Below are 15,754 nucleotides of genomic sequence, written 5' to 3' on the forward strand. Positions count from 1 at the left end.
AATATATATATATATATATATATATATATACTATAATGTGGACATTGCATGACATAAGTGGAACGTCAACATGGCCCAATTGCAACATCGAAGCAAAGCTACGTGGTTATGTATATTGCGAATCGGATTTAAGTACCAGTAATCTAATTATTATTCCATGCCCACGGCATGCATCGATTATCGATATGGCTATGTCTCTAATTGCAATCCCAGCCATTGGCCTAGTAAGAGGACGGACCGCGATGGCATCAGTTACATTGGGCTAATTATAAAGGGATGACGCTACAGAAACGTGTGATTGCCTCGCAATTAATTATCGCTATATGATACGAAATAACTATTTGATAAAACATATTTAATCAGACTAATACTTGGAAACTTATTAAACTTTTTTCACACTTTCTAATTAGAAACAATTTAATCAAATTGTGATTGAGTAGCATATATAATATCGTACAGACTCAATCTCGTAACATTTTTTTAAATTATCGCCATTATTTACTTCTACCAGTTTCTCAATCTGTAGAGAATGAGATCTATTTTTAAAATCTTACAGATTTTCTCCTGAGTAAGATTTATTATTTTGTTGTACCTCTTCAAAATATGACATTGTTTCAACGCCACTATAGTAACTTTCCTATTTTAAAAGTTCCTATTGTAAAAGTTAAACTCAATATGATCTTGATCTTTGTAATTTTTCTCATGATGTTTTTAAAAAATAATGTCGAGGATTAAAAGTCCGGCGAAACTTTTTAAGTCTCTGTCTTGTGTTATATTTCGAGATTAAGATATACATCCTCTTACGCGATAGTTTGCGTAGAATCCTTCTCTTTCGTCGGGACGAAATGTCAGATAAGTTTCGTTACGGCAGCGCCGGCATTCACCGGAAAGACGCCACCGCCTATACACAGGATGCCCATCATCGGAAAGAATTCCGCGCGCGTTTCACATACCGACGTCAACGTCGCATGCAAGGCGAGGGATTGAAATAAGTCTTCGATATATATTTCCTGCATTCCACATGAGAAATGCGCCGGGTGATATTTAGACAGGGTACCGTCGTCGTGTAGAATAGTGAAAGGAGATTGCCGTCGCCTCTCACCGAGAACTCGAACGGGATTGATGTACATTTTTATCGCGGTGGAGAATCGGGACGCCCTTTGAAAATTTATAATGCAATAACGCCCCCGACGCCGTCGGTGCCGTAAATATCTGGCTGTGCTGCATACGAGATATTTGTATTGCGAAGGTGAAAAGCAGTGCCCTTGCAAATCGAGATTTTCATCCTTTTTTTTTTTACTGATATCTCGAGAAAAACGTGTGATATTGTTCAAGCAACTCTATTTCAGGCATAAAAGAGAATATACGAAGATATTTTGCACACTGACAGTATTTTAAAATTTTTCCGCGACAAATTATTTTCATGATGCTGATTGCAGACGTCAAAAAGAAATAACGAAACTCACACGAACTTATATGAGTAAAACTTCCAAATTTCTACTCGACCAACAGATAAAATGTTTCGTTCCGCAACTTTCTAGAAATTGTCCGTACATTTATGTGTCTCGAGGCAAAAGGGAAAAAATTCTTTCTAGACTGACGCCTGCGACTATGTGGACTCGTGCGTAGTTTTAAAATCGTCGTTAGAAATATGGAAATGAGAGAGAAACGTGACGAAGGATGCCTTCCATTTAATGACTCAAAAAATTTAATAATTTCAAAAAAGATAGAACGACGTTTGTGTCAACTTATGTTACTAAATGGAAAGCACCCGAAGTGAATTTATTTTTTCCTCGTGAAATCGAAAATCAAAAGGAACCTTGTAGCAATCTTTCAGTTCCGTGACATGATATATAGTTAATAACAATTATTTTATAAAAATATCGCAGACAAATTGTCTTGTTTTTTCACACGTTATCAAATAATTTCAATAATATTATTTTGAAGTTTCAATGTCGATATACACTATTCAATAAAAAAAAAGAAATTATTTTTAAAACGCTTAAAATTGTAAAATTTTCAGACTATTGAAACTCGATGAAAAATTATTGCAGATAAAAAATAAAAAATGCATTTTAAAGCTTGGAATTTGTATTTAGAATGCTTTTAGCCATTTTCTGAAAATTTTTTATCTTTACAGTTCTATTTCTTACAAAAGATTACATTGTTTTGTTAAAATTACGTTAAAATTACGTACATTTAATACTGCAGTTTACTGGAAACATTTTGTTCAAAAATTGAAGACATTTACAAAAAAGTATAAAATTTTTGTCTACAACATGTTTTTTTCTCTCAAGGTTTTTTTTTGCTAAATTATGCGACTTTGAAGTTTTTTTATTAAATTACGCGACTAAACCTGTAGTTTGTCGCGTAATCAACGTTGAAGTTTGGCAAGAAACCATCGCCTACAAAAATTAAAAAAAGTATTTTAAAGCTCGAAGTTTGTACTTTAACATGCTTTTGATCATCTTTGAAAAGTTTTTATCTTTACAGTTCTGAGCTTCAAAAAAGAGAACATTATTTTGCACTCTAAAATAATGTACATTCAACACTACAATATGATAAAAATTTTCTTGAAAAATTTAGGACAAAATCTAAAACATTTTTTCTATGAAACATTCCGTTTATATATATTTTTATCAAATTATGCGATTTTGAAAATAATTGGAAGTTATGATGCATGAAGAAGGCATTTTTTCCAGGAATATAAACAACTATAATCTTACATTATCTTGATGAAAATAACGGAGAAACTTAGCCTACTTGTCCGACTAACGAGCGTAATTATAGGAAACTCAGTATTGCGCGAAATACACAGGTGCTGTAATGATGTAACTTGGAAATTACCTTTAGGAATTGCTCACGCGGGAGCAATTAATACGCGACGCTCTCGGGAGCAATGCCTCAAAGCGTTAACCGTAATTTCAATTCATTAACGACTACTAACGCACAAGACACTCGCTAGCTTAGTAAAGAAATTGAGAGTAATGCTTGCTACAATAAGGGCGGAAAATTATGGATTATATGTTGGCAATTACTTTAACTCGAAGATATTATATATTCGTGGAAAATTAAATTATATGTAACCGGCGCTTTTCTCAAGAGAAAGATTGAATCTTCTGTGCCTCTTCCATCAAGTATTGATAAAAGGAATTAAATTATAAAAATATATTAATTTCAAATAATTATTTGTTTATCTTTTAGATGATCATCATTTCAAAAAAAAAAGTATTTAAAATAATATATAAAAAACATATTTCTTCTTCAGAGTTAAATATTATTAAGTTCATTTGCTTTAACGTTATAAACTGACTCGATTGTCTGAACACAATGTTCTTATAAATTATTTTATTAGTGCCACATTTTTCGTATCTGCAGCACTTTCATGTTTGCACTTAAAAATAATTTGATTAAACTATCAAAATACTTATGTAGGATATTCAAGTTGCTAGAATATCAAAATTTTTTACAGCATTGCTCATCATACAAATTAAGTTTCTGTGAAGTTGTAAAAAAATAAAGTATAATAGGTACAGGTAGAAGGAAAAGATTTTGCTGAAATGAAATAATTTTGGGCCAGCAAAGTAATTATGTAGAAACTAATTGCTAGAATATCGATATTTTTTGCAATATTGCTCATTATGCTTGAAATTTCTAATTATTTTAATGACTCAATAAAATTATTTTCAAATCTGCAATTAGATAAATTTTTATATACTTTCGTAAATCATTCTTTCTATATATTTTCGAAACATATCCGTATATTATTACAAAATTGCATGAAAGCAATGTGATCACAATTCAAAAAAATTGACCTTTTAAAAGTTTCAAGCGGTTCACTCTTAATTCAGACAATGTCCTACATTGTCCGATTCTTATGTTGTCACAAGACAGTCTTAACCCATTTTGTAACATTGTGGCGAGAAGCAAGCGGTGCTGGCAAGGAATTACGGGCGCTTTCGACCCAGACGACCTGCACCCGACATATCCTGGTACCGGTGATATATATTCGAGAACGCCGTGCGGCGACACGCGTTGGCTCGAGAGTCCACTCGAGTTACGCGAGCGGCGTAACTATTGAAAATTATGCGCCTTATCGTGCGACTTCATTCGCGTTCACGTTTCGGGACCAGCATTAAAGTCTTCGGGATGATCGAACAAAGATGCGACACTAGCTTGCTTAGCTCTGATCTCTTAAATTAGCAACACGCATTTCATCTTAAATAACATATTCATTTGGAGATATTAATCCTACTTAAGTACCAAGTCTATTGTTCCATTATTATACAATATGACTTATGACCGATTATCTCTCAGTTAGCCCCATTATATCACTCTGACGTTTGCTCTATGCATCCAATGTGAACGAACGGACTGAATTGAGTTCCTGGTCAATTTATCATGGCGTTTGCACGCAGGAAAGCCAGATAGAAACGAAATGAAATCCCCCGCCGTCTGGGAGAGACTACTACTAGAGGTCATACGGTCCGCGGAGATTTTACCTCCGAACGTGGAGAGCTTCAAGGCAGATGGTAATATGTCTTTTCCTTTTTCTTCGGACTGTTGCAGATATCCAGGAGTTTTACGAGCTGACGCTGCTCGACGAGTCAAAATCGGTACAGCAGAAAACGGCAGAGACGATTCGCATCGCGGACAAATGGGAAGCCAGCGACGGGCCAATCACGCCGACCTTTGCTCAAAACGACGTGAGTACAGTTATAAGACCTCCATTCATATGCATGCACCTCGCGTCATTCGCGAATTGCACCGTGAATTTTTCCGAGCAGATATAGAGAGGTGCGGCGCGTCGAAGCTGGTAATAAATCTCGATGAGATGCAATTTCGACGCGAGGCGAAAATGAATCTCTGTGTTCACTCGTTTCGTTATTCTGAACGAAATTGTTGAAATTGAAATCCCGACAATTTTGGCACGGAAAATAGTACGAATATATAATTCGTCGTAGCGAGTGTTGATCATACCTCGCGCGATGGTGGCGTAATTAGCGTTGGTAATTATAATTGGCGAGTCGATTGGGCCGTAGGATATCATGCGGGTCCAATCAATCGGCCAGTCTACCGATTTTAATTGCTAATTGCGGATCGCCCGTCCGCAATCGACATGCGCCGTCGCGACGTCATATCGATGCCTCTGTCATAATGGCGAGCGATCGACGTGACATTCAACTGATGGGACGATTGTGTATAACAGCTGTATGCACCTCGCGCAACCTCAATCGCGACCACTTGACTCTTCCGGATTAATTCGATCGTTGAAATAATCACATCGTGACATCTACGAAAGTATCCTCGATAGCCGCCATTCTACAAGAAAATTGAATAAATGACATTCTTCGAAAACGTCACATTTATCGACATGATTAATATGTTAGTTAAAAACATACTAAATGTTCATTATAATATTTGCATAACGATTTTTTATTTTTGCTTTTACAGTGAATGTGATACCAATTTAATTACTGAAAGACAGTTTTAATTAATTAATTATTTTAAGTATTAAAATATTGTAATTCAAAGTGTTTAATATTTCACATAATTAATTACTATCTTTCAATTTATTAAATTTATCAGTATTAGATTTCTGTAGAGATAATGATTTATAATTAAAAAAGATATCTTTATGTAATAATAAAAGTGATTATTTCTGTTACTAAAAGTATTATATTGTAAATTTAAATGAATATTAATATAATTTAATATGAATATTATTAAATTTGTTTATTTTTGTTATTGTCATATTTTTAATTAATTCTTTTTAATTAATTCGTCTTTTTCTTTTTTTCAATTTTTAAAATGTAATTGGTTATTATTATTGTTGTATATGAATTACAATATGTATTAAATTTTAAATTCATTTCTCTGAAAAGAATTGTTGCATTACGCAACAAAATACATTACGTTGATCAAGCGTGAATTAATTATTTAATCAACATCATTTTTCAAAATAATTTTGCAAAGCCAATCAAAATATGCTAATAAATATTGACGCTAAATATGCTTCTATTTCCAAACTGTAGTATGAATTTCTACTAAATTAACGTTTTGCAGTATAATCAATTTTTAACATAATCTCGCTTGAACAATTGCTTTCCATGCATATGAAGAACGCAAATTGTCAGCAGCAGTAGAGGCACGAAGAATGCGTGCAAGGAAAAGTCTTGGTATTTTTATTGCTCTCCGTATATTTTCAACTTCTTTTGAATGCGCAGCGTTCACGAGTGACGTTTATATAGTGCATTCCGGACGTACATTTCATCGCGTGAGTAGATATCCCATTTTCACATTTACGTGTGCGAAAAATATCCCAAGAAATTCCTGTGAGAAGGGGAACATAAAAGATCCGCATATTTTTTCATTCTTCAAAGGTGTTAATCATCCAAGCTTAACGCCTTTCAAGTATGTATAAAAGACACGCGAGACACTGCAAGCTCTGTTACTCCATAATAACATCCTGCTTTTGCGCAGATACAATCGAAATTAAAGAAACACAAGTGCATCATATGGAAATCGTATTTCCTTCCATCGACATTTTCCGATATTTTAAATAAAGTTTTCTTGCATTTTCTTTACGGTATACAATTAAGAGAAAAGAACAAAGCGAAATATTAATGAAGCTTTCCGAATTTGCGCTCGTTTTACAATTATGCCAATGCACGCGCGCCGGGCAAAAGCGGATTACATCGCAGATAACAATGTTTCATACTGAAGTATCATCTCCCTCTCTACTTCTCTCTTCTCTCTCTCTCTCTCTCTCTCTCTCTCTCTCTCCCCTCTCTCCTCTTTTCTTCTCTTTGCATATAATAAGCTACTATATAAGGAATAGGCAGAGTGTCGACACGCAGATGCAATATGTACATACATCCACCTATTCCGCACATATGCACGTGCTCTATTATGTAGTACATACGATCGTATCATTATGCCTAAGTAAACGTTATTGTATATATTGGCATTGCGATTGAATTTGTTCGTTATGGGCCATAATTTGATCGAAATTCTGCCTGTATTATTATTTTTAGGTGTTATTGACTATATTTCTTTTTCCGCCAATTAATTTTATATAATTTCACAGATTGCCATTTTAAAACATTTTTATTTTAATTTTTAGCAATTGTTTAATTTAATTGCAATATTTTACAATAAAAATTGACAATTTTGCTATTACATACACACACACACACACACGCGCGCGCGCGCACACTTTTGAAAAGAATATAAAGATGAAAGACTTATATACTATAATCAATATGAAGTGTTATAGAAACTAAGAGATTAACACTAGAGATGAATCAATACGTTGTAATACCGCTACTGACACACACAGTAAATATAATTCGCAGAAATTACGTTATAATTAAATCTCATTATATTGCGCTTGATCATGCATCATACCATCTGAACAGCTCAGTTAAAATAGAGCATTAAATTAGTCTCAATTTTATGTCAAATTTAATACAATATTTTAATGAAATACTTTCCATGTATCACCATTATATACCAGTAAGAGGAAAAAGTATTCGTACAAGGAAATTTATTATAAAAAAAGCTTTATTTGTAGAAAATAAACATTAATTAGCAATTTTATATAATAAATATATTCTGTTCTAATATTAACGAGCATGTATTCCTGATTTTAGAAGCTAAATTTCTCGTCTGTATGAATACTTTTTGAGCATTCAAACAATACAATTTTTAATTTTTGTTTATTTTTCGGTGATATATTTTGTATAATTATTACATATATATAATTTTTTAAGAGACATACAGTCTATTTTATTCTTTATGAATAAATTGTCCATTATGAATTAATTATCCAACAAGAAATGATCGTCGTTAATTAAACGTCAAATTAACGTCAAATTAGTGTTAAAATCGAATTTATATCGATTCGACATCAATTCGATGATTCATTTCTCGTTGGATAATATTTATTTTTTAAAAATAAAGTTTTGTAAAAAAATATTTTCTCTTTACGAATATTTTTTGTACTCACTATATATAATTTTTGATTGAATTTTTTTTTGAAAGAGTCGTTGGTTTGCTCGCAGTTTTATCAGAAATACATATATACGAAGAAAGAATAAAGAGATTGGTTTATTCTTCATATTTATGATACAGCATACTGCCAATACGCAAGTAATTTACGAAATAATGTCTTCTGTTCAATTATTGTGATTTTTTTTTCGATTTTGCAACAAAATTATTTATAATATTCACAGTAAACAATTGGCATTTCAATTGTTTTATATATTTAGAGAATTTATAATAAATAATATTATTATTAAAAGAGCAAAGAGGAAATATATAATATCGATTCTATACGTATGCATGAAGTACAGCAATTTTTAATTTAAATCAATTGAAATGTGAATTTGATCAACCCTTGTTTAAAACAATTATTATATAAGAAATAAATTTATTATTATATAAGAAATAAAAGCATTGCTTTCATATTATTTAATTTTAAAATAATCAAAAATCAGAAATGGTAATAGGAGTAAAATCCAAAAATTCAAATTGCAGTTCTCTTTTTTTATTAAATATTTAATAATTTTATATTTTATTCATTGTTTATATATCGAATGCTCTATCATTGCGACATAATTAAAACTAACCGCCTGATTGATTAAATGCTTGCAAAACAAAATCGAAAAATATTTTATTCCCAATTGTAATTACCAAATGCATGCTTTTTTCATGTACCGCGTTCGCTAATAGATATGTTTAATGTATGCGAAATATTTTTTTTATATAGCTGAAATGTTTTCCTATGAATAATGTGAAAGATAATGATTTTTTAATTATTAAGATCAATAAAAAAAGAAACAATGAAATAAAGAAGATAAAAATCTTGTCTTTTCTTTTAATAAACAATTGAAAACTTAAAACAATGAAACAGAATCTCGATTTGAATTACTAGTTTTCTTTCTAATGAAAGATCTATTTTTTCATTCCTGCACTTTCTAGTGTATCTACACGATGCAATAAGTTGAAGTGAAATAAATACGATTGTTAGGCCGTCGACAATTATGAAAATATATACGACGGCCGACTGAATTTTCAACAAGAGAATATAATTTTTGCTTTCAACAATATCGTTTTATTAATCAAATTCAATTAGTAATAATACAATTACATAAAAAAAATCGTAAAAAAAGAAAGAACGTTTAATTTGTTCTCGAGGAAAACGATAAACCGACGCAACAATATCGAATGATACATATCGCCGCGCGTCATGTATATACTGTCACGTATATGTAACACTACAACGCTCTCAAAACAACAGTTAACAACTTCTAATGGCGCATTAAACGCGAGCCATTACCGTTGTGAAACAACGCTTCTGTTCTTTGTATGATGGCCGCTTTGCCATTCGCTAACCGTCAAAACTTCGATACACATTACTGACTGGTTGTACATTTGTTCGTTGGGTTTTACGAGATAGTTTAAATTCAAACAAAAATAGACGTGACTCCAAAACAGCGCGTTTGCAACTGATAATCCTAATTATATACATAGCAGAAACATTGTAATGTTTATGATTAAATGACTTGACTCAAATCAACGTCCATCCGAGATACAGAAATTTCATACTAATTTTGAAGGATGCGAAAATTAAATGCACTCGAAAATCATACGTAGAATTAGAAAGAGAATAACGTCAGAAAATTGAGTGAAAGGATGAATTGTGAACACGAAATAAATATGAACGATACTATTGCAATATATTAAAGTAATAATAACACTTCTTACAGCCAGTGACAGTTCAATATACATTTAGTGTCGTATTAAAACCGTAACTATAAAACGCACACACCGTTAAGATAAATCATTATATTTGTTTCGATGATGTAGGGGGGAGTGGGGGAATTCCAAATATCTACGGAAAAATTAAAGAAAACTGACGATTATTTATTAATTATAGAAGTTTTTATTTAAAGGATATTAGCTTTAAACAATCATTAATATTTATATAATATCAATATAAACTATAATTTTAAACAAACACAAAACCCAATTTAGCATTGTCCCGCGTGATGACGGGTAATCCCGAGTAATTTCAAATGATAAGGTTTTGTTTATTTAAAATTATAGTTTATATTGATAAATATCTGAATGTTAATTGTTATAATTTAAAATTCCAAATAATTGGAGTATCCTTTGAATAATCACTTTTATTAATTGATAAATAATTGTCAGTTTTATTTAATTTTTTCTCTTAGATGTTCACAGTTCCCCCTCCTCTACTCTTTCTCATATTTTAGACGCTTGTCACGTTTCTACCCGCGCACAGAAACGAGTTCGAAAAATATACTCTTTACCACGTTCATTGCCACGTCTCGTGAATATCCGCGAATACGGCTTTAAGGAGCGTGCCAGGCGCGTAATATCGCCAGCATTGTAAACGGACGATATTTTCCCTGTTTGTTTTCCATTACTACGCGAAAGGTAGTCGTCGTCCTTCGCCGTCGCTATCGCTGGAATATGCACCGCTATGATAAGGGTGGGTAACCGCACTCGGTGTAATGGAAAATTCTGCGCCCGCCGTTCGCCGTGAATATCCTTCCTTCCACGGTGTCCGCCTTCCCGGTTCTTCGTTGCTGAACGAACGCGATTTCCCGTGGGAAACGCTGAAATCGATAAGGGTCGCTCGCTTCCGCTCCTCTGACCTTTCTTTTCTGCGATACGAAGGCGAAGAGGCGGGAAAGGCCGCGGAGAGATTAAACTGTCGGTGCTCGTCGTGTCGGTCGATTTAAGTATCGGTAAACAATATCGGACAGTAAGTAATTTAATTTTCCGAAGGTTGAGCGCCGCAGGCTGAGTTTTCTAACAGCGGCAGTTTACGAACGAGCGTGTCTCTCACACCATTAACTCTAAACTCTATCACACAAAGTACGCGACTGCTTTTCTTGTTGTACAGTTTACAGTCGAAATGTGCTTTCGCATCCTCGCACTCTCCGGACTCTCTCGATATTATTAATGTAAGCGAATTCAAACGCGTACATGATGCGCATACGATATCTGAAAGCTTTCAATCCCTGCGGAATCCGCGATAAAATTTCCACGGGGGAAAACTTTCCTGGATTATTGAGGTGGCTTTCATTTTAGATGCAGTTTTTCCGAGGTTACTCGCGAGTCTGGTTAACAGCATGGGTGGGATTGCTTATACTGCAAAAGAATGCAAAGAACTTTTCTCCCGTGTTCTGACAATGAGTGCAAAGAATTTTAAGCCGTTTCGCGCACAAAGCTGCCAGATGAATGACAACGACAAGGAAGGGACAAAGCCGCTTCTCGTTTTTGTCTCGCGACTCGACGTTTCGCAGTGCGCGAATGCTATCAAGACAGATGGGACATTGCTTCGCTCACCAGCGAGTCGGCATCACTTTGAATGACGCACAGTTGCACGGATTTCATCTCGCGTAATTATTTCATCGCGCGGAAACGCGCGGAAAAGTATCATGAGTTAAAAACGGATTATGCAATCGCAGGATTACGACCGTTCTCCTTGAAATGCGCGCACCCGATCGCACGACATTCCTCTTTCGGGCGACAAAGGGAATTTATAGTCAGTCGCCTGTGCAACCTGAAACCCATTTCGCTTCGGGAAAATGCGTCCATTTCCGATAAATGGAAGAAAGTCCAAACGAGAGCATTACTCGACCCTTCGATTCGTTTAAAAATGCATGCGTTTGCGGCTGGCGACTTAATGCATTGCGTGGGCGAATCCATTCATTTGCGCAACCTGGAAAATTCGCCGGCGACTGAAAAGAATTTCACAATCCATGTCGCACTTCAAGTTTTATGAAAGCGCTGGACGACATCGTCGGAAATATCGAATAACGATACAAAGCTGCGTCTCGTTTTACAATTCAAATTCTATGATAGTAAGCTACTTTATGAAACTCTTTATAATACGATAAAGTTCCCAGGATTGTGGGGTAGCAATTATTGCGTATAGCGGAAATTTATTGGATCGATGGGATAAAATCACTGTGTAAATAAAACGGATTTTACATTTGTGTTATTCCGAAAGTAATTTATTTAACGCCATACGGCTTTCATATTTGGTTTTATCCACAATGTATTTGTTATTTAATTATTTGAAAAGATATCGCATCGTAAATATGTAGTTGGAAAAGTTGCGGTGATTTGCTGTTTGCGCATCAGGTTATTTATTCTTACTTAGACAAAAAGAATGAACATTATACGGCATTTATCATAGCGAGGAAAAAATAAATCGGTTGGCAAAAGAACAATGCCAACCTCCTGAATTCTCCAATTACGACCGTCGTGCTTATCTGACTTCCGCGTCTTCTCGACCGACCGTCATTCGACTTTATCCTTCCTAACGAGGAGCCCGTTATTTCTTATCGCGTCAGACCGTGAGAGCCGAACTGTCGTCCGTGTGAGCATTTCTCTTTCGCTTCTTGTCGAGAATAAGATAACAACCGATAATAACATTGAGATATACTGACGATGTTTACTGCATTTAATTTGATATTCGCTAGATAACTCACGTATCACTCGCGTGCGTTTAGCGCGAACGAGAAAACTGTCGCCTAGTTCGCTTTCAGTTTTGTCGTTCGATGTTGTCATTCTAAACAGAAAAAATTGAAAAAGTTTTGTACTACATTGCAAATCTATTTGCTGAGCTTTCAATCCAAATATACGTTTCATTATCAAATTTCTCTGAATATAATATTTGAAACATAGAAAGTATGTAACAAAGATCCATTTTCTATTTATTCTATTTATTCTAAGACAATATTGTTTCATTCGATAATATCTTATCTGGATGTCACTGTTTATTTCAAATTCTTGCGAGTCAAGTTTGATTTCTTAAATAGCGACAATAATTCGTTCATCTGTAATTTGGATTGTTGTTGGCGAAACACCCTCAAATTTTTTCCTGATTTTCGCTCAAATTTTAATTTTTATTAAATAAATATTTTAACATTTGAGTTAAAGAGAGAAATCATTTAATAGATAATGTATTATAATAGAGATGTTGAAAAGTAGCCCTAAATATTTCTATGTTTTAAAACAGTAAAAAGAATAGTAAAAAGCTGGACACAAAATTTAGATTGCAGACAGACGGAGTAAAAATATAATTACAGAAGAGGAATTAAGAAATCAAATGTATCTTGAACTGCATGAATCAGAAATAAATAATGACATATCAAAAAATCAAGATACTATTGAATGTCTTAGAATAAATAAAAAATCGATCTTAGTCATATAGAGATGCCTTACTCCGCAATTTTTATCTTCACACGAGATATTATGCCGCTTTCTATCTTCTCTGAGACCGTAGATACATTGCTTTAATTTTCCATAAGGTGATATCGTGGATTCAATAACAATTTTTCTTACTTAATATATCGGTATTTTGGTAAGCTTTCAACTTTTATAAATCGGAATATAAATAGGAATTTATTAGCTGCACGTGATGGAATTGTGATATATTGATAAAAAATGATATTTTTATGAATATGAGCAACAACGTTCAATATTTGTGTAATTTATATTAACTTCAACAGTTGTAGAACAAAATTAGCGATTATATATTTCATTCTCGTTTTTAATACCGATTTATGCAAGTTTAATTTATTTTTTGTGGCTTAAATTAAAAACTTAAAAGTCTTTTGTAACTACAACAAAATTTTAGGAACGTGTAATTCTTAAAAAGCACAAAAATATATTGCTGCGTTGATGGAAAAAAGATACATTTTTAAATTAGTAATTTTAGAGCATTTTTTAAATTCTAAACTAAAAGGACGTTTTAATTAAAATAATGAATATCTAATTTTTAACTGCATTTACTTTTATGTACTTTTAATTGTAATATATTCTTTACATCATTAAATTAATTACACATAAATAGTTATAAGTTTTTAAAATTTGAACACTACAACTCATAAGCATAAATTTTATTAGCATTAAGAAAATTTTTTCATACAAAGCATGAGCTACAAATGTGTCGATTTTCCATAAAAATATATTATTTTTTAAGATCGACTCCTTTTTCTTTATCTTAAAAAAGTTAATTTTGTATATATCACTTTTTTTATCAATGCAATGATATTCGTGTATATAATAGAATATTCCCTATGAATACACAATATTCCTAGAATATCATATAAATTGTTTTTTAATAATTCGTGTAATATTCTAGGAATATTGTGTCTTATAGGATTACTGTTACTCGACGCCCCATACCTTCTATCATCCTTCTGGACATTATACACATCCGGATTCAACGAGAAGTCTTCATTTCCTTGCGCCGCTGTGTATTTCAGCTCTATAATATTCAAATCTGCGGAAGTCCCGGCCGCAAATCTCAAGACCCTAAGACCATAGTTCGCGTTATTTCTCGTTACCGATATTATTACTAGACGAATAAAGGGACATGAACGGATGAAAACCTTTCACGAAATCCGTTGTCCCATCATCAAACTATTTAGGATACAATTCCCGACGGTAGAAGTAGATGAGGCCACGACGACTATTACGTCTCTCCTCGGAAAGGTTTGGCAAATCATCTCGTTGCTGACGGGACATTCATCACGACTATCTCTACGTCTTCTACCCCCGGGGGCATACACGAGACTGGAAGCTAATATCCGCGGCAGGCACGGCGCAAATATACGCGGTCGGTTGCGTTTACGGCTTTAGGGAGCTGTAAAATATTCGTAAATTACTCCCAGCGAGAGCAGTATGCCCCGCCATTGGACTCTCATCCAACAAGTATCGTGCCCTGCTTTTCAACCTGTTCATATCCACGCGCGAATTCATCCAATCTAAACTCTTCCAGCGTGCGTGGAAACGTTCGAAAATTATTTTACATTTTATTTTATTTATTTTACATTTTACATTATATCACTTTTTTTAGCTCCTCGATATTGATTTTTTTAACGATTTTATTTTTTACAATATTTATTAACGATCTTATTAATATAATTTATATTCATTGTAAGCCAGGCTACTAATTATGATTGCAGTATTTATATATATAATTATAGTCTGATGTGTTAATTACAGTTTCTTAATAGATTTGGATCAGAAGAATATAATTACAATAGAAGGATAAAATAAATTGATAAATATTATATAATACTGAATATCTTCCATATTTAGTATTACAAATTGACACAAATATCTTTCTATCTTTCTATCTTTCATTCCATGAATAACAAAGAGAGAGAATGATACTTGTGTCGACTTGTGTCATTAAATAGAAAACACCATCATGTTCGATCCGATCACATCATAATTGTATGTTTTTATACTTTGAAATTTTATACATATCTTCAGTCACGATAGATTTCTTTTAGATTATTTGCTTATAGCGGCATCTGTAAAAATAATTTTGTTAATCAACGATATCGCGCGTTCTCATTCGTTCGACATGCTTCGATTGCACAATGCTTCGTCCCATCAGTTTCACTGTCAAACTGAATCGAGCAATGGGTTAAGCTCTCGTAGTACGTGGATAAAGTTCCCGGTATCTTCCGCTATCCATGATAAAGCGAAATCCATTTGACTTACAGCTTATCGACTTCCTAGAGGAAAGGCGGATTTGTGAGTAATTTTGCGTGACGACGCACGCATGGTTACTCTGAAAAATGTTGAGAGAGAGAGAGAGAGAGAGAGAGAGAGAGAGAGTTGTGCGTACGTACGAAGGTAGTATAGTAGTGNATAACTAACTAATGACGAACAAGTAGGTAGTGTTCGG

The 15,754-nt window shown here is 33.5% G+C and overlaps 1 protein-coding gene across 1 annotated transcript in view; it reads left to right on the top strand.

Moving 5' to 3' along the window:
- Positions 1 to 15,754, top strand: part of LOC105627778 (disks large homolog 4) — a 349,694-nt gene that overhangs the window by 23,085 nt on the left and 310,855 nt on the right. Inside the window, exon 2 of the mRNA XM_012209058.1 lies at positions 4,570 to 4,706. Coding sequence (XP_012064448.1) covers positions 4,570 to 4,706 — 137 coding nt within the window. The remainder of the gene's footprint in view (positions 1 to 4,569; positions 4,707 to 15,754) is intronic.

Source organism: Atta cephalotes (genome assembly GCF_000143395.1).
Source record: "Atta cephalotes unplaced genomic scaffold scaffold00010, whole genome shotgun sequence".
In the NCBI taxonomy this organism is placed as follows: domain Eukaryota; kingdom Metazoa; phylum Arthropoda; class Insecta; order Hymenoptera; family Formicidae; genus Atta; species Atta cephalotes.